This window comes from Halictus rubicundus, chromosome 14 (assembly GCF_050948215.1).
Source record: "Halictus rubicundus isolate RS-2024b chromosome 14, iyHalRubi1_principal, whole genome shotgun sequence".
NCBI lineage: Eukaryota > Metazoa > Arthropoda > Insecta > Hymenoptera > Halictidae > Halictus > Halictus rubicundus.
The window spans coordinates 8,644,214-8,670,265 of NC_135162.1; the positions used below are offsets into that span (position 1 = coordinate 8,644,214).

General features: G+C 47.2%; 1 protein-coding gene across 1 annotated transcript; it reads left to right on the plus strand.

Annotated features, from left to right (window-relative positions):
- The first annotated feature begins 14,459 nt into the window (after nucleotides 1–14,459).
- LOC143360842 (uncharacterized) lies at nucleotides 14,460–22,807 on the plus strand. The gene is made up of 3 exons (XM_076799994.1): nucleotides 14,460–14,466; nucleotides 14,782–14,946; nucleotides 21,869–22,807. Exons 1-3 carry the CDS (start codon nucleotides 14,460–14,462, stop codon nucleotides 22,687–22,689), a joined length of 993 nt encoding a protein of 330 aa, XP_076656109.1. The 3' UTR covers nucleotides 22,690–22,807.
- The last annotated feature ends 3,245 nt before the right edge of the window (nucleotides 22,808–26,052 follow it).

A 26,052-nucleotide genomic window follows, 5' to 3' on the forward strand; every position in this document is an offset into this window, starting at 1 on the left:
TGGGGATAGTTGTGGGACAATTATGAGCTAGATATTTGTGACACTTATCGAGTAGAGAGTGTACTGTATTCGTATAAAGAAGCGGACGACTGTATTCCGAGGCCTCTCGTGCTTTGGAACCCTTGACAGAGTAAACCCTGCGGTAGTGGGGATAGTTGTGTGACAATTGTGAGCTAGATATTTGTGACACTAATCGAGTAGAGAGTGTACTGTATTCGTATAAAGAAGCGGATGACTGTATTCCGAGGCCTCTCGAGATTTGGAACCCTTGACAGAGTAAACCCTGCGGTAGTGGGGATAGTTGTGGGACAATTGTAAGCTAGATATTTGTGACACTTATCGAGTAGAGAGTGTACTGTATTCGTATAAAGAAGCGGACGGCTGAACAAATAGAATAGAAAGCTTAAACACAGGCTCTTACATTTTAGAGACAGAGAGAGATAGAGGCTGAAGAAAATGGACACCGACGCAGCTGCATATTTTATATAATAGAATCGCGTTGCACGCGACGTCCTCCGAGTCGAGATGATGAACAATTTCAACGCGGGAATTCCGACAAATGCAGTTGGCTGGACCTGCGGTCGCGTCTCTGTCCCCGCAATTATCTCTCTTCGTATTTCTTGGCATGTTCGTTCAATACTGCGATCCCTCCGTCAATAATTACCATGAAGAGACAGATAGTGAGCGCCTTCTATGTGAACGCAATTTCCCATAGAATTTTTCTGTTCACGAACAGACAGTAGATCGAGTTCGACGTCATTCGAGTCGATGCGTTTTAGCAGGTTGCCAGAGTTACTAAGTCCGTGTATCAATTTTTCATGTTTTCCAATAAACATTCTTTTTTCCTCTCTCTCGCGGGCGCGGCTACGTGAAATATCGGATACGCGGAGCGAATAAAGAACTTCGCGTTATCTCGATATGTTTGACGCACGCGTGTTCCAACTGACATAAATAAACGTATCAGAAACGGTCGGGGAACGGTGTTGTAGCAGCAGAGGCTGATCGACTATCGGATACTGGTCGATTGTATCCGAGCACGAAATTATTTGCATCGATTACAATTTAAGTACAGCTTTCTGCCCGAATAATAACGCGAGAATGAATTGATCCGGCCCGGAGGTAGATGTTTACATTTTATATCAGTTTAATCAAGCCACGCAAAATCGCAGGGATGGAAACATTGTACACGGAGCTCGTCGAGAAGCGGGCACGATAATTACGCCTAAGAGATCCATTAATTATAGTTATGACGACTGCCTTGCGCTCGAGAGCCATCGACACTTAACAGTCCGCCAATAAGCGACGCGATACGTGACCAGCAATTCGGAGCGAGGAGAAATCAGTTTTGAAAAGTGGCGCGTGCCACGGCCGATCCGACGCGCCCTTCGATTTCTATTTCCGTTTCGAGTCGACTCTTCGCATGTATTTTTCAACACCTCGATCAGCAGACGAGACCCCGATTGGATATCCCGTGGGTCCTGTCCTACGATCCTCGTGTCCCGCCTTCGAATTTCGGGGATGCGCCCGCGAATAATGGAACCCCGAATTCGGAACAGTTCTCGTCGGCTCGCCGATGCGAGAGACTTTGCTTCAACCCGTGTTCGGAGCTACCACCTCTTGATCTCTCTTCATCTATCGGGCCATAGGAACTTACGGCGAATTTCTATGCGTCTGCTGCCGGCTCTATCTCGGCCAATTAATTACCTCGAGATACCGCTCGTGGCTCGAACCCTCGACTGAAGTACACCACTCAAAATCGTATCCCGCGTTAACGATCCCGCCGACATCCCGCAGACTCTTTGCTGTCACTTGTGATTGGTGTGGCGTGACGCCATACTCCAGAAGCTGCGCGAAACCCGCCGTCAAAATGCTTTTTCAACATTGATCCCCACGATCTGCGTGGCCCAGCGAAAAAAACAGTGCGAAATTCTCTGCAAACTCGCTCCTCAAAATACTCGATTTATGTCCACAACGCGGGTCCAGCCTGGGACAATTATCGGATAGAAGATAGTATTCTTTGATACACTGTCGAACGTAGAAAAGAACAGCGAAGCTCTAGGGCTCTCGGTCACTAAGAGTGCAAATGTACACGATGCATGTCCAAAAGACGGGTCTGGCCTGGGACAGTTATCGAATAGAAGATACTATCCATCTATTCTTTGATCCACTCCTGAACGTAGAAAAGGACAGCGAAGCTCTAGGGCTCTCGGTCACTAGGAGTGCAAATATACACGATGCATGTCCAAAAGACGGGTCTGGCCTGGGACAGTTATCGAATAGAAGATACTATCCATCTATTCTTTGATCCACTCCTGAACGTAGAAAAGGACAGCGAAGCTCGAGTGACCTCGGTCGCTGAGGAGTGTCAACATCGGGCAGCAGTGGGGATAGTTGTGGGACTTTTATCGACTAGATAGTTGGGACCTATATCGAGTAGAGACTTTGTTTACGAAGTAAAACAAGTGAATTAGCGTGTGCCTCCTCGGCCACCGAGGCCCCTAGAGCTTTGGGGTCCCTGGCGGGGTATACCCCGCAGCAGTGCGGATAGTTGTGGGACTTTTGTAAACTAGATATTTGGGACCTATATAAAGTAGAGACTTTATTCACGACGTAAAACAAGTGAATTACCGTGTGCCTCCTCGGCCACCGAGGCCCCTAGAGCTTTGGGGTCCTTGACGGGGTATACCCCGCGGCAGTGGGGATAGTTGTGGGACTTTTGTAAACTAGATATTTGGGACCTATATAAAGTAGAGACTTTATTTACGAAGTAAAACAGGTGAATTAGCGTGTGCCTCCTCGGCCACCGAGGCCCCTAGAGCTTTGGGGTCCCTGATGGGGTATACCCCGCAGCAGTGCGGATAGTTGTGCGACTTTTGTCGATCAGATATTTGGGACCTATACCAAGTAGAGACATAATTTACGAAGTAAAACAGGTGAATTAGCGTGTGCCTCCTCGGCCATCGAGGCCCCCAGAGCTTTGGGGTCCCTGACGGGGTATACCTCGCAGCAGTGGGAATAGTTGTGGGACTTTTATCGACCAGATATTTGGGACGTACCTCGAGTAAAGACTGTAGTTTAGGAGCTGAAATAATTTTGGGTACCCCCGGGTGGATGGAGAGTTCCACTTTGGCGTACGTGGGTACACAATACTTTGAAATGGCGGTAATCTCATTTGCGGGTGGCGAGCCGGTATTTTTTCCGCGTGGAAGTTCACAATCAGGGGTTCGCCATTCAATCCGTTCCAGCCCGAAAAATAAAAGTCCCGGTGGCAGCCGGGAAGTGCCATCCAAGCCGGGGCCGGGGGCAGGAGCCCTCGCATTTCATACGGGATTTTAATCGTCACGTTTCACCGAACAGTCGCCGGCTCGCGCGTTCCGCCAAAGGTTTTTCTGTCGGCGGGGTTGCCCGCGGAGAATACGCGCGCCACCCTTTCGCGCGATACGGGGACGCAAAGGAAGGAAGAGCACCGCGCGCGAGAGACGAAACAGAGGGAGAGAGAGAGAGAGAGAGAGAGAGAGAGAGAGAGAGAGAGAGAGAGAGAGAGAGAGAGAGAGAGAGAGAGGGAGAGAGATGTGTGCAAAAAAGGGAGCATATTTTACAGCGGTGCGCCGCGAGCCAGGTGCCCTCATCTCGTTCAGCTCTTTGGGTTTTCGAAGGTGCGGGGGTTGCTCGGTGCTGGGAGGCCGAGGGGTGAGTGACCTGTTCGCTCTTCAGCCAAGATAGTGGCCTAATGGCTTCTCGTCCTTATTTCGTCATTTACCGTGTGCCTCGCGCGCGCCGGTACGCGGAGGCCAGTCCGTGGCTAAATATTTGCTCCCCGACTGAAGTAACAGTCAATGCCCGGCCTAGGCCGTCACTTTCCGAGGGTGTTTCTAATTCTCGCGTAATTCTCTTTCGCCGTGCCACGCCGAGCCACGTCGCGAGCCGACACCATCCCGGCCGTCTCTCGGCTTTCAGGAGTCGAGCCGAGCGGATGGTCAGCCGCCCAGCCTCGATCAAAGATCGGTCTTAAATCAACGTTGACGTTGACGAGGTTCGTTTATCGAGGGAATTGATACTAATTCTCCGCTGCTCCGCTGAAGAAGCTTGCAACGAGAAGCTCGGGAACACAAAATTTCCATTACTTTCTACCCGGACTGTCGACCGTTAACCGGCAGCCATTTTTTTTTTATCCTCATCTCCTCGTGCTCGTTCGAGAATCTCGCAGCTCGAAACACGAGAGCCCCATTACAAGAAAGTTGCATTGTTTCAACCACCGGGAATCTGTTTCACTGTTTCCGAGGGGCGGGGAGACTAGTCCCGTGGACATTTAGAAAGCGCCTACAGCGAAATCGACGAGACCTCGTTTGGACGAGCGAAAGAGTTCGTCCGCTAGATTCACGGGACCTGTCAAAATGGCGGACTCTAATATCTTTAATTTGCGAATACTGAGACTGCAAAGATGCATCCACGAGGAAGGAGTTATTTAACAAACCGATGTCTTCGAGTGTACATTATTTGAAAAATGGCTACAATTTTTGATAGATTCATTTATATTATTTTTACAAAATTAAATTTATCAAATATTTTTAATGTGAAATCGTGATTTTCAGTGCCCCGGAAACCTTTCCCCGGCAATCAAACAATTCGCAACGGTCGGATTTCGAATTCCTGTGTGTCGGTAATGTAGTTTCCTACGGTTCTTAGCATTCTTCGATAATTATTGTATATTGTCGCCGCGTCCGGACCCCCGCGACCACGGCACCGGAAAGTTATGCAAATTAGAGCCGCTTCGCGGAATTTCAGTTATTTTCACATTCGCCTTTATAAAATGAAATTCCGGTCGCTTTGACGCCGAAACTTGCACTCTTATGCGCCGGCATTCATGCGGGAGACGCCGCGTCTTCCGCCTGTCGTTATTTTCATTCTTTTTGAATTCTACTTACGGATTGTGCAACAACATGGCGGCATGCCTCGCGCAACTCGGACGCCCCGAATAGCTGGCGAGTCAGATCTTAGGGGATCCGATTCGTGTCGATTGTGCACGAAACATAACTGTACAGGTACAACGAACTGCAAGGGAATATAGAAAACCGCGTTGCGAAAGTACGTAAATTCATTGCAAATACCATTTTCCGTGTTATCAGCTAAACTGTTGAAAGGGGATTACGAAGTTTTGGTCGATTATGCTAATGACATCCTGGTTGGCTGTCCGCCAAGCGAGCCGGGAATAAGCACCGTCGACGTCCCTCACCCCCCACCCCCTCTCCCCACCGTCAAATTTTTCACCCGCTTCATCGAGAACCGAAAGGAACGTGTCAGTATCAGGAATTTCTTAATGCCATTTATGCGGCCGATAGGGTTTATATTTCCAGGCAAATCGTCTGGAAGGCGTCCGCTTCTTTTGATTTATTCGCGCCGTGCTTTCGAATATTTTTCCTTTACCCCGTTCAAGGGCGGGTCCCTTTCAATCGTTAGAAAAGTACGTTTCGGTAACTGTCGCAGAAACGATTGTACATGCAGCGGATTATTATTTGAAATGCAAACATTAGGGCTTTACAAACATTATTAGCTTTTGCCGTGCAAATGGGGAGTAACGGTTCGCGATGCAAATCGTCAAATGAGATCGCGATCTGTACTTTCTTCCCCTTCTAGGATACCTTTGACGATTCCAAAGGGATCAATTACCATTCAATAATCGATCCAGCGCGAAGCAAGTCCCAAAGGGTACAGCCGGATAAGGAGGTCAACAGTGCCCCCGAGTCGAATGATATGGTCATTCGATAGAGCATCCAGAGAAACCACACTGTGCAAAATTTCAACCCCGTATCTCGATCTGGGGGGTAGTTATGGGGTAAAATCGAAAAATCAGTTTTTTGCCTATTTTCCCTGGTTAATGACGTCCAGAAATTCTCAGAAAAATCTGAGACATGTCAGGCACCCAAATACATACTCCCCAATTAGTTTCAGATTTTTAAATTGGAAATCCTGCTCGTAAAAAATCAAAAACCTCGAAGAAAATCGAAAAATGCAGATTTCACATGGAAGTTCTACAGATACAAAATCTATATTTTTACGGTGCCGATATATTGTTGTAATTATTGCTCGTGAATTTTTTCAGATTTTACAATTTGGTGCGTGACAGTTAAAAAAAAATAAAAACCGATTTTTTCGATTATGGCCTTATCCGGCCGTACCCTTTATTTTCCGTTTAGGTGTAGATCTTGCGCTTCTTAGAGAAGTATTTTTCTCCCCTTCTGGTTCGTTCGCGATCCGGTTCGCTTCTCGCAAACATGCATTTATTATTGGTCGTTCTGTCGGTTGCAAGTACACGGTGGAGGGCCGGAATGCCAAATTGGCCGTGAGGCACAATGGGTCTAGGGTGAGCACTAAATATGCTAAGCCGGGGGATGCCATGAGCGGGGTTGACCAGAAAACTGGTGGGGTGGAGAGATTTCGAATGGTCAGTGGAGTAGGTAGCATTTAATAGGACGGCCAGCAACGGAGAGCTCTACGAAACTATCCATCAATGTCGAGGCCTGTACATTCTGCGCGGAAATGTACAGGGTGTCCTCTGTAAAAGAATCTGGAAGAAAACAGGAACGCTTTTTCCCGTGTCTCTTGTTGGTAATTCTTGAAACAATCGAATCAGCAAATTCATGAAACCGGTGCATAGTGGCGTAGCGTCACGATATGTCTGACCATTATTTCCTAATACTACTGACAGCAAAGTTTCGTAACATTGGCTCAATGTTCTAATTTTATTCGACGCTAGAAACACTAGATAATCCGTCCAGAAGGTTTAGTATATCTGTTAGGTCAGTTGAAGCTTCCCACACGTGTACGCAAAACACTTGAACACATTTTTCCGAGGGAATCTCGAGTTACTTTCATTTCGATCCGCACGTGCCAACGGTTGAAAGGCTGCAAACTTTTAATCCCCGGTATGGCTGTACCAAGCAACGGAACATCTCGGGAACTTTAAAAGGCAGCCGCGTATTCGCCATTCTTGATTTGAAAAGGCCGTACGTTTTCGCGCTCTTTTGTAACCGCGACAGCGGCGTGTATTAAAAGCTTGTGGAAAATCTTTTTCCCGCCGGAAAACGAACACGGCGAAGTCTTGATCCAAGCCCAATCCTCGGGTCCGTGCTGTGACATAGATCGTGTAGGGCTTCTATTTACTTGTGACCGTGGCGAACGTAGAGGTCAGCGCTTGTAAACACGCACCGAGGCAGCTCGGGCTTCTTGGATACACCCCCAGTGGAGGGGGTAGGCGAATGACTAAGATCGTGTAGCTCCGTGAGGCTTAGCCCAAGACTTTACCGTAGTAGCAGGCGTCCATTGTAGATCCCGGAAAATAAGTACGCGCCGGAACAGAAATGGAAATTCCTTTCATTTGTTTTCCGAGTTTGGTCAAAGTATAAAAATGATGCGCAAAGAAGGGTCATTTCACGCGGGAATTTCGAGTGTTGTAAAATGCAAATGCGAAACGAAAAATGCAGAACCGTAATTATCGCGTCTCTTTCACGCATCGACGTCTGGGACGCGGAATAGCTGTGCGACGTTCTATGCTGGGAAAATTCAACCTGATGCAAAAACCGTGGTGCTTTTTTGCCCTACAAATTTGTAAAACATCTTTCCACCCTTTTCAGTACTCTGCAATTGAATTTTAAATGAGAATGCATTTTATCGATCGCGGGAATAACATATTTCTCCTTGTAGAATTTTGCTCGCCTAGCTTTTTATGCTAATGCAATGCAATAAAGTCGGGGCTATAGTTTTCGCGTGTGTTTCCACCTGTTTTACGAGCTGCTCTCGGCAGATTTTTCAATGTCGGATTATCGGAAAGATTCCGGTTCCTAACAGGCTTAAGAGAACGTTAAATATTCTTCGTTTTCGATAAAATGTGTGATTTTATGTTCATCATTGCTATTTTTAATTCGGATTCGCTGAATCGGTCCCAGGATCGAAGGGTTTTTCCCGGAAACGGAAGTTTCGATATGCAACGCGGACTCGTAGGAGTTTCAGTTGCAAGCGGAAACTAGTTTGCCCGCGTCATTCTGTCCCGGGTCCTGCTTCAATTTCCTTGGAATTTCGTTGGGCGCGAAGTATTCCACAGTCCAAGGGTGAATACCTAAATTAGTAGGTCAGACCGGGGGAAGAACATTCCTAGTGTCAAAACGGCCGAGCGATCGTTACCCCGCTAATGTGCGTGACACGCGCGAAATTAACGCCTGAATGGCGAATCATAGTGGGTTTACTACGGGCAAAGGACAGGTGGCACTTCTGACCGTTCTGATTGTCGACAAGCTATCTCTTGTCATCGATCAAGTTTTCCCTACGCGGAGATCGTGTGTGCCCAATTGAAAGAGTTCGCACACCTGGACATCGTCGACAGATTGTCGTCAAAATGTTGAGGAGCGTACGATTATTTTCGTTGAATTAAAAATGTTCGCTGTCGTCAGAATGTTCGGCGATAAATCGGGTGCTTATGAATTGAGCGCGGTTCGTGAAAAGCGTTGGACGGTTCTAGAAAAGAACCTAGCAAACGGCGTCTGCGAAGAAAGGTGGATGGGAACGGTCGGTCGGGAGAAGACCAATCACCAATCCAAAGCGATTCTAAATGTATCCCCGGAACTTTGGCATTCGAGTCAGCTAGATAGGCGTGACGCGGTTAGATTGGATCCGAGATGACGGAAATAGAGCCAGCAAATCGAAGAAACAGGATTATCGCACCAACGACGGCGGATCAAATTGCTGGAATAAGCGCAGCCAAAGCGTTTCTTGCCGCTTCCTCAATTTTTCTTACCATCTTCGTCAGCTCTGATCCATTTTCCCACGGACACTGATTCAATTCTTCCGCCGTCTAACTATTCGACGAGCCGATAACTTGTTACTCCCGTACTGTTCGGAACCGACATCACCTGTACAGCTAACATTCCGCACTGAAAAGTTTCCGTCCTGATTTACCGATTCGAACATTCATTACCCATATCAGAGCTGTTCAACATGCCTATTAGCTGGCTGGGGCGCCCGCCGATGCCCACGGGCACAGATACGAACACCGTTACGGGCACACGCACGAGCACACGACCAGCACAGGTATGGGTATAGGCACAGGGTATGGGCACAGATACGGGCTCAGGTTTGGGCACAGGTTTGGGCACAGGTTTGGGCACTGGGTATGGGAACAGGGTATGGGCACAGGTACGGGCACAGGTTTGGGCACAGGTACGGGCACAGGTTTGGGCACAGCTTCAGGGCACAGGTTTGGGCACAAAACTATGGGCACAGCTTCAAGCACAGGTTTGGGCACAGGTTTGGGCACAGGGTATAGGCACAGGGTATAGGCACAGGTTTGGGCACAGGTTTGGGCACTGGTATGGGTACAGGTTTGGGCACAGCTTCAGGGCACAGGTACGGGCACAGGTACAGGCACAAAACTATGGGCACAGCTTCAAGCACAGGTTTGGGCACAGGTTTGGGCACAGGGTATGGGAACAGGGTATGGGCACAGGTTTGGGCACAGGTACAGGCACAGGTTTGGGCACAGGGTATAGGCACAGGTTTGGGCACAGGTTTGGGCACAGGTTTGGGCACTGGTATGGGTACAGGTTTGGTCACAGCTTCAGGGCACAGGTACGGGCACAGGTACAGGCACAAAACTATGGGCACAGCTTCAAGCACAGGTTTGGGCACAGGTTTGGGCACAGGGTATGGGAACAGGGTATGGGCACAGGTTTGGGCACAGGTACAGGCACAGGTTTGGGCACAGGGTATAGGCACAGGTTTGGGCACAGGGTATAGGCATAGGGTATGGAAACAGGGTATGGGCACAGGTACGGGCACAGGTTTGGGCACAGCTTCAGGACACAGGTTTGGGCACAGGTACGGCTACCAAACTATGGGCACAGCTTCAAGCACAGGGTATGGGCACAGGGTATGGGAACAGGGTATGGGCACAGGTTTGGGCACAGGTACAGGCACAGGTTTGGGCACAGGGTATAGGCACAGGGTATGGAAACAGGGTATGGGCACAGCTTCAGGACACAGGTTTGGGCACAGGTACGGCCACCAAACTATGGGCACAGCTTCAAGCACAGGGTATGGGCACAGGATATGGGCGCAGGTTTGGGCACAGTTACGGGCAAACCTTCAGGCACAGGTTTGGGCACAGGGTATCAGCACAGGGTATGGGAACAGGGTATGGGCACAGGTTTGGGCACAGGTACGGGCACAAAACTATGGGCGCAGCTTCAGGCACAGGTTTGGGCACAGGTTTGGGCACAGGTTTGAGCACAGGTGCGGGTACAGGTTTGATCACAGGTTTGGGCACAGGTACGGGTACAGGTTTGGGCACAGCTACGGGCACAAATTGCGTGTGCCCGCCGTTCTGTGTATGCCCATCGCAAGAACAGCTCTTGAATACAATAATACTTTTCACTTTCGTATTGTAAGGTACTAAATAGACTAATAAATGACACGTTATTTCCTGTGAAATTCACCGTCGAAGTAGCATTTCATTTGCAGCAGCCTGTACATCGACGAGCTTCTGCACGCTAATCTCTCAATCCTTATTTAAATCTGTTCCAGACGGTGGTGTAGTAGGTGGTTCGAGAGTCGGACCGGTGGTGACTCTTCACACGTTAGAATTGACACCACGTGGTAGAGTTTTGCTACAACTTGCACCTCCGGAAACTGCACGAGCGTATCTGCCGCCCGAATATCGACCGGGCCGTGTATATTCAGACACCGACTCCGAAAAGGTACGTGAAACCGTTGCTGCGTTACTCTATTTCCCATGGAGCGAGTTCTCACTTCGCGTGATTCGACTGCCGAGAACTTTCAAACAGCTTCGAACAAAACATGCGTACACGCGTTCTCGAAAAATTTCCGCCTGCATAATCTCCACGAAACGTGGGTAGGATTTTTACTTGGAGGGTCGGTTACGCCTTCGAGCGAACAACATCTTGAGTTCGCCACGCGTTCGACAAACTTTCAAGCGTCCGTGATTAAACTCTGCACGGTATGTTTATTAACCGGGATGTGAAATATCCGAGGTAATAAACTATATTGCAACGCATTTTTGCCGAAGTCTCGTTCCAGAAGATCACCGTGAACATCGTAACTCTCGCGAACCGATAATTAATTGGAAGTGTAATGACGTTCTCCGCAGCGCGACAATTTCGAGGAAAATCGCTCGGCGCTACGTGTGCTCGGCCGTCAGACCGGTAACGGACAAATTGGCAAACAAATTGTTTATCGGGAAATTAGTGGTCCCGATCTTTCTTTTTTTTTTTCCCCGCCCGTATCCACGGTCGCCAGACCGTAATCCTTTGCCGTTCGCGTTCGCAAAATTCGTGAAATATTTATTCGCGATTGTCGAATTCAATTGGCGAGAAATTGGTGGTCCGGCGGCTTCCAATGTTACAGTCGAGTCGAGTTAAATATTAACTACATACATTCGGTTTCTTTACTCGCGCGAACGATGTTGCACATTAATGTTGCACATCCGGCTCGTTCGGATTAATCCTCGGAATTGCTTGGAATTTCGGTCTAACAATAAGGCGACACGTGCGTGCTTCATTTCCGATGCGTAAGCACGAGCCTGACAACCAGATGTCTCGTATTGCACGGTGCATAACCGACTAACAGGCTGCGTCATTAATTTAAAAGAATTACCAATCCTCTAATAACCATTCTGGGGGAAAAAGCAGAGCCACCGACGCGTAACATGTATTTTTCATGCTGTCGGGAAAAAATCGATTAATTGGTGGAAAACGCGCGAATAATCTCCGAACGGGCGAATCACTGTGCGAGAGCGTAACGAGCGTGTTCGCAGACTGTTTGTGCAACGGCGAGAACTTTAAAGCACGCGAGCGAGATTAAAGTTCACTTCACGGTTTGACGGCGAAGGTGAAATTCTTGACCGGAGGAGTCGTGATTGCGAGCGAGTGAAAATAAAAATTCGGGGCACGCGAGGTGGGACGAAGACATTAGGTATTGCGAATATACTATCGATCCCCGGATAATTTCTATCTCTGCTTCAGTTTGCCGCCGCTTCTCTTCTTGTTCCCAGTCAGACAGAAGTCCGTTGTTCCAGCGAAACCCGTATTTATCTCCTCCAGATTAAAGGCCGAACAAACGGCCCACGCAATAAATAAACTTCGAGCGCTCCCGCCGTCCACCTTTCGACACGATTCGCGGCACGCTGCGGTTCAGCGAGGCAAATAAAGCGACTTTTTCAACGACTGATACACGAGGCCCTTTATTAAAATTCTGCGCTGGGATTTCTGATGCGCCGAAATTAACGGGAACAAAAATAAATAAATAAATTTACATTTTTTCCTAAGTACCGTTGGAAGTCAATTAGTCCATGGGAGAACAGAGAACTGAGTTGCAAACGCCCCACCAAAATTAAAAAATTGGAATAGAATCGAAAAGAATTACAACGGCAGTTTTTCCGATTGCACCATTATGGTTGCAACGGCGCACAGTGGGCAATTTGGACAAAATCGGATTCAAAATCAAGGAACTTTCGATAGGAATGAGGTAGAGCGATGAAATTTTTTTTAAATGAAAGCTGCAACTTTGTAGAATATGGGAAAAATAGAGAGATTGTGGTACGAACGTTTTTTAACCTCGAGAAAATTCGTTAAACGCGCACAAATTCAAGAAAATTTTAGTTTTTCCAATACCACGCGGGGAAAAAATCTTTTTTTACATGCTATACATCATTTCCCATAGATTTTTTCACGCTGGTTTCAAATCTGGTCTCAAAATTTGTCTACGAACTCAGGATTTTGCAAAAAATAGATTTTTGTAACAAAAACTAATGAAGTCATTTTTTCGTTGAAATGATTGGATGGTAATCATCTCCCTATTTTTCCCATATTCCACAAAGTTTCAGCTTTAATTTAAAAAAGATTTCATCGCTCTACCTCATTTCTATCGAAAGTTCTTTGATTTTGAATCCGATTTCGTCCAAATTGACCACTGTGCGGCGTCGGTATCAAACGCTGCGCTAGTTGATGGGCCCCGCAATTAAATAAAAATAAATAAAAATTTCTCCCTAAATACCGTTGAAAGTCAATTAGACCATAGGAGAACGGAGAACTGAGTTGCAAACGCAGAATTAAAAAATCGGCATAGGAAAGAATCACAACGGCAGTTTTTCCGATTGCACCATTATGGCTGCAACGGCGTCGTACCAAACGGTGCGCTAATTGATGGGCCCCGCAATTGTAACGTATCGCGGAGACAATGGAATTCGGAAATTATCGAAGCGTATCGAGCGTAACCGAAGACGCGCCTGGGTCGTTGAACCGGTAGCCATTGTCGCGCGATTGGAAAACAGACGTCGTCGCGAGCGCGCAATAAGGAAGTCTTCCAAAGCGAGACCTTCTGTCCGCGATACTCCCGGGCAGGGAAATTGTGCGCGTAGAGTATGCAATCTTTGTATGCTTGGAAGAGAAAAATTCGATTATGGCGCCCAGAAGACAGGGCACGCACGGAATTGCTGTAGCATTGAATTGTCGTTGAAAGGCGCGGTGACGAATTGACCCAGACTCGAGCTATCCGAGTGGAATTACACAGCCGAGATCCTGATAATTCACTTTCCAAGAAGCCCGGCATTTCAGGACGGTGACCCAGCTATATTTGACGCAGGTCACCCGTCGACACCTTAAAGTGGCGTCCATCTAGCATGCGGGTCAACCGCTAGCCCCGCGAGTCCAACCTCAGACGATCGTGGCCAGGAATCCTGCCCTAGGATGCCTCCGGTCTCCCATGCCAGCAACGCCCGCGAGCCATACTACAGTAAAGTCTTGATCTAAGCCGCACGGAGGCGCGCGATCTTAGCTCGCCTATCCCCTCCACCGGCACACTCCGCGCGGGGCCGGGAAGCTCGACCGTGTTTACACGCTGTGACCTTTTCCACGTCCTAAGAATATATATACACAGGGTCATAGAGGACCCGAAATGAAACAACTTTCACCCCTAACACTTTTTTTTGATTCGGTCTTGATTTTTAGATAATTGCAAAAACCCGTCATTTTTTGCGGTTCACTTAAGATTAAATATATTAGGACTGCAATTATGTATCTCGATGATCTTTCCTTTGTTTGGTTTAAAATAAATAGGGGCATCATTTTTATTAAGCCAACTTTTTTGTATGACCTTTGGATCTTGGTTTTTGTTGACACGGGGCACGCCGTGGAGACTGAATGATATAACTTCGAATCAAAAAATGTGTTAGGGGTGAAAGTTGTTCCATTTGGGGTCCTCTATAGCTGCTTGACGTTTGGCCGTTTCAAAACGGACGACCCTGTATATACGTCACGGAGCCGAGAATTGAGCCTAGACCAAGGCTTTACTGTGTTTATATTTTCCGTGTCTACCCAGTTAGCTGCCATCGCTAAAGTTGTACAGGGTGTCCCCGAATACCGTGATCATAAATCGGTGTAAGCTCGCGTAACAGCATGGCTGGTAAAATTTGCAGGAACTAAAAAGGTATCCCGACGACTATGCAACGCAGACAAGACAATTGCGCGGGGTCAGTTTACCAATCTCGAAAACGCAGGGTCGAGTTCTGTTCTCGGGTCGTTTCGGATTCCCTCTGTTTCCTCGGAATGCTACGATTCTCTCGTTACTTTGTAATTGATTGAACAGGTGATTCGTAGGGAAGTCGCGGTTACTCGGAGAAACCGCGAGTGGGAACTTTTGCGTGCTCGCTTGAACTCGCAAGACGAAACTATTGGAGCACCGTGTATGTACACTGACGTGAATTTCCTCTGCTTTCAGATGTGGATGTACTCGTTGGGAAGGGCATTATTGGACACGACCCCGCGAGTCGCAGCACTGACGGGAACGGTTTCCGTTTCACCCTCGTCGGCGCTCCAGTCCGTTCTGGCTGCCATGACGGAACCGGATCCCCGAAGACGAGCCTCATTGATGAATCTACTGGACGTGAGTAGTCTGAAAAGAAACCCGCCGAAAATTGTTTCCTTCTCGCCCGTACCAGAATCTGTCCCGAAAAATCGGACAGCTCCCCTCCCCTGTCGGAGAAACGAACGTCCCCGAAACGGAAGGAGAAGGTAAATTATTTTTTTTCCTCGGAGTCCTGTTTATCTCGGACGCTCGGCAATAAATTGCCTTCGTATCAAGCCGGAAGGCGGACGAGGCTGCATTTCTTTCCTTGGCCTGTTACTTTTCGGAACGCTTTTGACCGAGGCAGAGGAACGCGGTGAATTGTTGTCGCCCTGTGAATTAATCGTAGGCATTCACGGAACACAGAGATTGCTTGAAATTGTAGCGAATTCATTTTTTAAGCGACCTCGAAAGACAGAGGTACACCCACAGTACCTCAAACACTGAGAATCGCACTTTACACACGAGTCAGTTTTTAATTAGTGATCTCCTAGGATTGAAACTTGGATTTTCGGCATGTCTTGGCCAAGGTCTACATGATTACATTTAAAAAAGTTAAAAATTTTTGGTTTCCTAAAGGAAAATTTAACCCACTGTCGCAATCCTAGGGGGTGTACTGAGAAAAATTCGAAGGTCGAGGAATTAGGTGTACAGTGGATTACCGGCGATCGCAAAACCGTCTCGGGACACCCCCTAGACCTTGCAAAATTTTAGATCGATCGTGCAGCGGGAAAACGTGCCGAACTTGGAAATCTTTTATTTTTTAGACTTGGTTTCCTCCATTATAGTACATCATAAATATAAATTCCTGCTAGATATCCGCTCGTTAAGCGACGCGTGATGTCGGTCAGTACATACCAACATGGTGGCACCCCTGCCCTTAAAAACGGTGAAAATCGCACGCATAATTTTTGAACTAGTGATCTCCTAAGATGGAAACTTGGATTTTCGGCATTTCCTCGCCAAGATCTACAGGATTACATTTAAAAAAGTTAAAAATTTTTGGTTTCCTACAGGAAAATTTAACCCACTGTCGCAATCCTAGGGGGTGTACTGAGAAAAATTCGAAGGTCGAAGAATTAGGTGTACAGTGGATTACCGGCGATCGCAAAACCGTCTCGGAACACCCCCTAGAACTGTGACACCGGCTAAGAAAATGATCCTTCCATATTTTAGATCGATCGTGCAACGGGAAAACGTGCCGAGCTTGAAAATCTTTTATTTTTTAGACTTGGTTTCCTCCATTATAGTACATCATAAATATAAATTCCTGCTAGATATCCGCTCGTTAAGCGACGCGTGATGTCGGTCAGTACATACCAACATGCCGGCGCCCTTGCTTGTAAAAACGCTAAAAATCGCACTTTAGACACGCATAACTTTTGAACTAGTGATCTCCTAACATTGAAACTTGGATTTTCGGCATGTCCTGGCCAAGGTCTACAAGCTAACATTAAAAAAAGTTAAAAATTCCTGGTTTCCTAAAGGAAAATGTAACCCACTGTCGTAATCCTAGTGCACCGAGAAAAATTCGAAGAATTAGATGCACAGGGGATTACCGGCGATCGCAAAACCATCTCGGGACACCCCCTAGGATTGTAGCAACGGCTAAGAAAATGATCCTTGCAAAATTTTAGATCGATCGTGCAACGGGAAAACCTGCCGAGCTTGAAAATCTTTTATTTTTTAGACTTACTTTAAACATGGTGGTACCCTTGCCCTTAAAAACGCTGGAAATCGCACTTTAGACACGCATAACTTTTGAAGTAGTGATCTCCTAAGATTGAAACTTGGATTTTCGGCAGGTCCTGGCCAAGGTCTACAGACTAACATTCGAAAAAGTTAAAAATTCCTGGTTTCCTAAAGGAAAATATAACCCACTGTCTCAATCCTACTGCACCGAGAAAAATTCGAAGACTTGGATGCACAGCGGATTACCGGCGATCGCAAAACCGTCTCGGAGAGACTTGTCGATGGTTTGCGGAAATTAATTTTCGTGTAACGGGCAAGAACAGCTCCGCGTCCCGGGACCGCTATCTTGAATCAGAAGCCTCGTTGAAGAAGCAGCTGCACCGGAGTTGAATCGGATGCATGCGCGTGATCCAAACAACCGGAGTACAACGGGCCACCCGTTCCGGCGAATAATAATGCAATCTCCCGGCCATAAAACGCAGCGGCCTGGTGTTATTGAAATTTTTCGGATATCGTGTACCGAAGTCGAAGCCACGCCTCTCTCGTTATCAATTCGGGCCGGGACGAGCCGTTTGCATAATTCCTTAATTTCGCGATTCGGAACGTTCTCGGACCCGTTTCTTTATTAGAAGGAGAATCACGGGTGAAAGCAAATGTCGGTCGGCTGGTCGGCGTCGTCCCCGTCGACAAAAGAACTTTCGTTAATTGCCCGACATTAGACCTATCGACAGAACTGTCGTCGCGCGTTACCGATACAAATTTCATTACTATCGGATCCGTGAGGGATAGAACGATCGGAATGGAGGTGAATATGACGAACTTAACGCGATCGCAGGGAGACAGAGAGACACACACACAGAGAGAGAGAGAGAGAGAGAGAGAGAGAGAGAGAGAGAGAGAGAGAGAGAGAGCACTTGAACGCTTGCGGAGGCGGACACAGGAGCTCGCTTTAATTCTATTATCTGTCGCGAGAACGGAACGGCGAAAGAGAACGGGGGAGAGTCGGAACGACGCCTGGCTGGGTAATACCTGACCCAGCCCTTCCGCCGTCGCCGATGGAATTCACAGTCGGTCGTCTCGCTTTATTTTTATAGTCTGCGAGGGCGAGAAGTGTCCATTAATTTCCACGCATCGATTCGCAGTTAGCGGCGAATAAAAGGCTGCGGCGATAATTTCGGGCGAACGTGTAACCGCGGGGTTTATTGTCTCCGACGTTTAATAGTGTAGGAATATGTTAAACTGCTACGCCTCCGGTGTGACGTATCGGGTGTGAAATGATTTCATACCGATTTCGCTAAAGTACTTGTATTTTACTTCGACAACTCGACTCTCAAACGACAATGTTCAATATCTCATCAACTCACTCGCTCGCGACTTACTCTCTACCGATTGACTCTCCACTGACTCTCGACTAACTCTCGACTGACCTAACATCCCTGGCATAATAATATATCTCCCTTTTATAATAATACTCCCTTTCATTCTTCCTCTCTCGCACTCTCACTCTCTCTCTCTCTATCAGTTTCACATCCATTCGGAAAAAACCCAAACAGTAGCGTACGCCCTGCGCTTGGCGCCCCTAAACACTATACTCTTGTCACCGAGACCCAAACACTCTTCTTTCGCACTTCGGCGCAAACAGACTTCCTTTCACGCAGGACCCAAACACGTTGGCGCCACGATGTCGCGTCCACGGTCACTCTAAACGATCATTCTAATACAGTGTCTCATTCGTAACCCTACAATAGGATCGTCGCTCTTAATTCGGCAACGGGTATACCGGGATTCCTCGGGATAGGCAACGCCAGCGAGAATTATACGTTTCTTGGAAAGCGGAACGGTTTAATAAAGCTATTTCGGCAGGCACGAGCACGAGCAAGAGCAAGAGCGGTGCTCGTAATTCATCGGTTGCACCTGAATGGCCCCCGCGAAATTGATGAAATCCCGAGGCGAGGGCGTTCTCGACACGCGAACTTATTCCGCCACCAATTTCTGCGAGGATTCCACGGCCGGCGATAAATTATATCCGGTCTCTGGATCGCCACTTCGCCGATCGCTGGCATGCAGACGATGCCTGAAGACGGAACTTGCTCCGCGGTAACACGAAACCGTACTCGAACCGCGCCTCCGCGAATCGCCCGGATAAATTAACGTATTGATTTCCCGTTTGTCATTCGGCGATCGACGTTTTTCTTATCGGCGGCACGCCGCGGGGATCTTCGCAGCCTCGTGAAACGCCGCCGCCGATAAGGATTAAAACCTGCATTTTAGGATCCGGTGAATCTCCGTAGTTGCAGCACCTTGGGTCTGAAGATTCTGAAAATTCTCGCACCCCCTTGGAAAATGTGTATTTATTTAGAAAATTGTGTCTATTGCAAGATTATTTATTTATCGAAGAATAAATATTCCATCGGAGATTTAGAAACTTCTCTCGCACCCGCAGGGGTGCAGGTTAAGAACCACCGCTCTGGGTTAATTAAAGATTCGTGAGAATGTTCCATTCATCCACTCGATAATTACGTCTGGTTGTGTCCTCGATCAGAACAGACTGATAATTAAATACATATCGAGCACACGGCGATAAGGATTAAAACCTGCATTTTAGGATCCGGTGAATTTTCGTAGTTGTAGCCCCTTGGGTCTGAAGATTCTGAAAATTCTCGCACCCCCTTGGAAAATGTGTTTTTTATTTATTTAGAAAATTGTGTCTCCTTGGATCTGAAAATTCTGAAAATTCTCGCACCCCCTTGGAAAATGTGTTTTTTATTTATTTAGAAAATTGTGTCTCCTTGGATCTGAAGATTCTGAAAATTCTCGCACCCCCTTGGAAAATGTGTTTTTTATTTATTTAGAAAATTGTGTCTCCTTGGATCTGAAAATTCTGAAAATTCTCGCACCCCCTTGGAAAATGTGTTTTTTATTTATTTAGAAAATTGCGTCTCCTTGGATCTGAAAATTCTGAAAATTCTCGCACCCCCTTGGAAAATGTGTTTTTTATTTATTTAGAAAATTGTGTCTCCTTGGATCTGAAAATTCTGAAAATTCTCGCACTCCCTCGGAAAACGTGTTTTTTATTTATTTAGAAAATTGTGTCTCCTTGGGTCTGAAGATTCTGAAAATTCTCGCACCCCCTTGGAAAATGTGTTTTTTAATTATTTAGAAAATTGTATCTCCTTGGATCTGAAGATTCTGAAAATTCTCGCACCCCCTTGGAAAATGTGTTTTTTATTTATTTAGAAAATTGTGTCTCCTTGGGTCTGAAGATTCTGAAAATTCTCGCACCCCCTTGGAAAATGTGTTTTTTATTTATTTAGAAAATTGTGTCTCCTTTCGTCTGAAGATTCTGAAAATTCTCGCTCTTCCTTGGAAAATGTGTTTTTTATTTATTTAGAAAATTTTGTCTATCGCAAGATGATTTGTTTATCGAAAAATAAATTTTCCATCGGAGATTTTAGAAACTTCTCTCGCACCCCCAGAGGTGCAGGTTAAGAACCACCGTTCTGGATTAATTAAAGATTCGTGAGAATGTTCCATTCATCCACTCGGTAATTACGTCTGGTTGTGTCCTCGATCAGATCAGGCTGATAATTAAATACATATCGAGCAGACGGCGATGGATACGTGTCGACGCCGTAATTATTTGTTCCAGCGTGTCTGAAATTATTTGGAAACGTTCTGTTTGATAGATCGATAGACTAATTCCAATTTACTTCGAACGCGGACGCATCCAGGGTGCAAACAATTCCTCAAAAAGGGAACACACCTATTTGAACATTTTAAATATGTTTTATTGATCGTCGTCGCTCGTTAATGAACCAATGAAAACAGACTGTCACTGTTGGGAAATACGTGTTCGAACGAATATCTCGGACTCTGTGATTCTGTAATTATACTGTGGACCGTAATTACAGAATTCTACAAACACGGTGCACGATACAGAAAAAGAAAGTTTCTCGCTGTTTTGGGCTTGATACGAGAAGGTAAAGTACCGAAAATATTTCTCGTCGGCGGGAGTGATTAAACTAATTTCTGTGCGGCGTGGAGAGTTCAAGTTCGCGTAATTATAACCTAATAACGAGCACGGTCGGATCATGACAAAATTATGTCTTACAATTACGTTTCGTGGTTGGAAGTAGGCTCTTAAATACCGGGTGAGTCGCCTGACGTTTGCATCTCAAATGTCTTTGTTGCTATTGAAGATACGTCAAATGCCCTAAGGATGATGTTTAATGGCTCAATGGGGCTCACGCCATAGAAATATTTATGTTATGTTTTACAGAGATCACAAGGTCACCTCCATTTTTTTAAACGGGGCCCATCCTTTTTAAACACGTTGATAGTCCCTTCCATTAGGAATTCAGTGACTATAATTACTCAAGGTCGTTCGAGGTAACAGGCAGAGGGGACGTACAAGATTTAAAATATGAGAGCAAAACGATATATTTTTATAAACGGCTTACAAAAGGAATGTTGAACTCTGACAAGTACATATTACGCGTTTCCTCTGTCTGTGACCTTGAATGACCTTGAGCAATTACAGTCACCGAATTCCTAATGGAAGAGATTATGATCGCAGGTGTTTAAAAAGTGTTGGTCCCGTTTAGAAATCTGAAGGTGACCTTGAGATCTCTGAAGAAAAACAACATAAAAACAAATATGAATCAGACATTTTACGTATCTTTAAAAGCAATAAAGATGTTTGAGGTGCAAACATTAGCTGACTCACCCTGTACATTCCCAACCCCGACATTTCTAACGATCCCTCGAGTACCATGAAATTAATAGGAACGTTAGTAGGGACATTTCTAATTACACTTTTGAAAGGTCAACTGAAAAGGTACGTCCGGGTAACCTGCCAAAAATCCTACTTTAAGATTCGAATAAATTCGGGGGGATTGAAAATTCGTAGATGGATCGCTAGATAAATAATAATCGACGTTATAAGAGGGACAAAAGGGTTCCTCGCGGGCCTGTGTTCCACGGAAACTTCGAAAGACAACCGCGTATTCAAGAGTCGGCTTTTGTCGTCGCAGAACAGTGGTACAATGAAGCGATAATAGGGTTGGTCTTGCGGTCCGTTCCTCGGTTGATATCGTAGCTCGCCAAGTGCATCCCGAATCCACGCCGACGCCATTGTGTTCTTTGAGCCGACAGTTTGTCTTGGAGAAAATTACGGCAACACCGAAATCGAATAGCGCTGCGATATTTTCGCAATTTCCGCGACAGACCCGCTTCCTAGCTATTCTAACGATCGTCTTTATTCTTCCAGGTGATCTCCGAGTACTGTCGCACGCGCTTGCAGTCGAAACCCTTCACTCACATAGTGATGGACATGTACCGGGAAGTGGTGAAATCGCCGCAGTACGCGGCCAGGCAGCGCATGGCTTATCAGCACTTGAACCCGCCAGCACCAGCTCCTGTGCCTGTTCGGAACCCTGTGGAAAGGCAAGATCCGAACCGTCATCACAACAACTATCCTCATCAGCAACAGCCGCCGTCGCACCACCTCGATCCTCTCCAATTAGTGCACAGCCAACCGGCAGGTCGTCATCATCATCAGCATCAGGACCGGCCGTATCATCCGACCAATCAGTTCAACCCACCTCCCCGTCAGAGTCAACCGGAGCGGATACATCGGATCCCGAGCCAGTTTCAGACGCACCAGCAACACCAGGACGCTCAACAGCAACAACAACAACAGCAGCAACAGCATCAGCATCAGCATCAGCCTCACGTGCCCAAGTCTCATCACTTTCCGCATCATCATCCGGCGAAGGGTGCGCTGTTCAAGCTGCAATCGCAGAACTCTCACTCCCATCCGAATCTGACCAGCCTGGGTGGTCAAACGTCGCAGCAGAATCATCGTCGGGACACAAATACGAAGGATCATCGGGCACAGTTCCAATCGCAGTTGAACGTCCAAGCGAGCGGACACGCGTACGCGGCCGGGGTTCATCATCAGCGCAGGCATCATCATTCGAGGACCTACTCGCAGCCGATCTACACGAGGCTGCAGCACACGAGAAGCAGCGGCAACCTGCCGACGACCGTTGTCGGCGAGAATCATTCCGGGGGGAACGTTTACAGTGACCCTATTTATGCGCAGCCTGTTAAGCCGTTCCTCAGCTCCCAAGACGTCAGGGTAAACGGACTCACCATGAAGCCACCTGTCACTCATAACGAGGACGTTTACGCAGCCGCTACGGTAGCTAGGTAGGTAGTATCCCCTCCCCTCCCCACCCCTCCTATCCACGGTTTCTTTCTCCGAATGGCCATTGCCATTCTGCTACTCGCGGTAGAAAGTGTTTGCGGAACACTTCATTCGGACGATACCCTAGTTTGCCTATTATAAAACAGATATGTAAGTGTTTACGCGAGAAGAAAGGCTGGCGCTACACAATGCAAAGTAGGGGAAAGAAGGCCAACGCGGGGACGGTTCATTAAAGGAATAAAGCAATTGCGTTCCTGCGTCGAGCTAGTCTATAGCAAATCTCCCAAGCCAAATACAAGGGATGAAGATCATTTTGGGCCCAAGGTGTCAGGTACTCGAACCACCCTACTACCTCTTACCTGTCTTTATGGCTGTCTTCTTATGACTTTAGCCCGTCCTTGATGAAAACCAGACATCCTCCGCTAGCGACCAGCTTTGCCCCCAAGGTATACAGGGTGCTCCCGTTAAGTTATGTCACCATCTTTTAGGCATTTCCGATAGTGCAAAATGTTTTAGACAAAAGTTTGTCAGTACTTGACGAGCTACATGTCGGCATATTCTTAAACCTACAAAAATGCTTTTTACGTAAGAAAGTAAAGGTCACCTTGACTTTTTTTAAATGACACCACATGTTTTGGACATCATGGGATTGTTGCTGACGTCGGGACGAATTCAACAGTGTATTATACTATGACCTTGAAGCGACCTCAAACTCGAAAATTTTGTGCAAACGTAACTATATAATTTCAAAAGTATTATATAATCTCCATCATTATCACGGACAGTTCGCCATCTTTCCTGCAAATCTTCAATCCCCTTCTTATAGAAATCCAGGGTTCGTGTAGCAAAATGTGGCTCAAGGTGCCTCCTTGCATTTTCTACAGAAGTGAATGTTTTATTTTTTAAATAATGCTCCAGAGATCTGAAAAGATCAGCACTAACTAAGTACAGAACTAAAGGCAAAACAAATTCTTTGCAAATAATTGATTACTCATGGGTACCCCTAATATTTCACTTTTCCTCCCCTACAATTCTCCCACTCTGAAGCGTCATCCTTCCTTTCATTTGTCCTCGTGGTCCCACTTCACTTCGGGTTCCCGGCAAAGGGCGACGTCCCATCTTGACCAACCCTTGAACCGAGATGGTGCACAGGTGGCAACAGCCTCTCACAGAGGAGAAACTTTTCCAGGCGGCCGTCAGCTGCTGGCTATTCTCACCCGGACATCGCGACGTCGACGGCGGAACGCATGCGGGAGGAGGTTTACGGGAAATCAACGGGACGCGCGAGCCTCGCGTTGCAGAGGCAATGCTCGAATCCCCAGCTGCCCAACAGGGATCAGCAGGAAGAGGATTTCAAGCGTCTGCCCGAGCAACATTTCGTGACGGTCGACCACAGGTATTCCGCCGCCAGGAGGAAAGAGGAGCAAATAGAGCAACAACAAAATCCGGTGTCTTCCATGAGGGTAAGGAGCGTTCAAGGACCGCCGAAACCGCCGCGCATAATCACTTCGCTGAAGAAAGCCCCGTTCTCCGACGCGGAGAGCAGCAAGTCGGAGCCACCGGCTAAACCGCCCAGGTGAGATGATGGTCGGAGATACACCGAAAAATATTCATATGATCTGCTTTTATTACTTTCGAGCGGATCGCCACGTTTTGTCTGAATCGTTTTATAAATGTCGTGGCGTCGCCTTTTATTTGAAAGGTCTTGGTCTTTTTGTACGTTTTTTGCGTCGCAACTCGGTCGTTGTTGGGGTGGCGGTGGCAGGCGCAGCGAAATTAATGTGGCGAGCGTGGGGCTGTGCAGTCAAACAGTTCTCTTGCAGCCCCCTGTCCCCATTATTAAGTTTGTCCCGTGCAATGTGTCTGCGTTAATATACGCTTTCAAGCGATCTGGGTCGCACATCCGGAACCAGCAACTCTCAAAGAGAAGAGTGTGCTAAGAGTGTAAGATCGCCGAGCCTGACAATGCAAGGATAGAACGACGTTTTGTTAGGCACATAGAAGGCGCTTAGCCGCTCTAAAGCCGTCGTGTCCCACCGATTTTGGATTCGCCCGACGGCGCCGGAACAGTTCTTACAGAGGTTCCACGCGATAAGCGAGCTCCGGACCGCTGTACAGCTTTACAGCTCGTACACGTTGTAGATAAGACTCGTTCCAAGCGAATTGAGATCGAATAGAATGAAACACAGCGATTTCTCTATATATGTCGCCAAGGCCTCGACGATAAACGTCGCGGAATTACGTCCAATGCCGCGGGGTATACCCTGTGAGGAGCCATGAAACTCGAGAGGCCTAGGACACCGAGAAGTGTAAACATTTGGGTATGTCTCCTGGACGATACATGACGCTGGCGAGACCCGTGTTGTTGACATATATCGGGAATTAACTGTGATGCGAAAACGACGAATCACCAATTAGCGTGCGTTATGGGAATTACCAGTTAGGGTGCGACCCTACTCTATTCACACGTCGCTGGGGTCCGTACGTCTTACGACCCACTTACACCAGCAAAGCGATGACGGGCAACGCTTTCCAGGCCCGAGCGTCCCGGCCCGGTGCACGCGCGCGCCAGGTCATCTTGATGCAGCTTTTCGCTACGGACCTTCGGGCGTTGAGGGGTTAAGCGAAGTCGGGGACAGATGCCGAGGCAACCCTTGGCCTCCGAAGGATTTATGGCACGGTCTTGGCCTGCGTGAGGTCTCCAGTGCTTGAGATTAAACAGAACTGTCGTTGGGTGATGGCGGATGGGCGCTTTGGAGAGCCAGCTGTGTTTTAGGGATCTTTTGAGAGAGAAAGTGAATTTCTAAAAGAATTGGGGGTCTGTTCTGAAGGATTTGACCAGGGAGTGGGACAGGCACTGCCAAGGGCACTGTGTGATTAGCCGCCCAAGGCTCATTCCATGAAGGGACATAGTTCTAAATTCGAGTGAACGGTCTGCACGGACTTTCTAACACGTGTATACCCATTGTCATGCTTTCAGAAATCTGATAAAGAACGGACCAAGGGCTCGTCGCGGCAAAGCTGTTCAAAGGGCACCGTCTCGACTTTACAGAGCCGTTGGCGGACCTATGAGATCATTCAACAAAGCCCAGTGCATCGGTCCTGAATTCGTCGTTCGCGCCAATCAACCACCGAAAGTGCTGTGTGTCGGACAAGTAAGGGTAAAGAACTTCTCTCTTCCATTTAGTATCGCAAGTTGCAGTTGCAAAACGAATAGAACAGCTCGGTAGAGAGGAGAACAT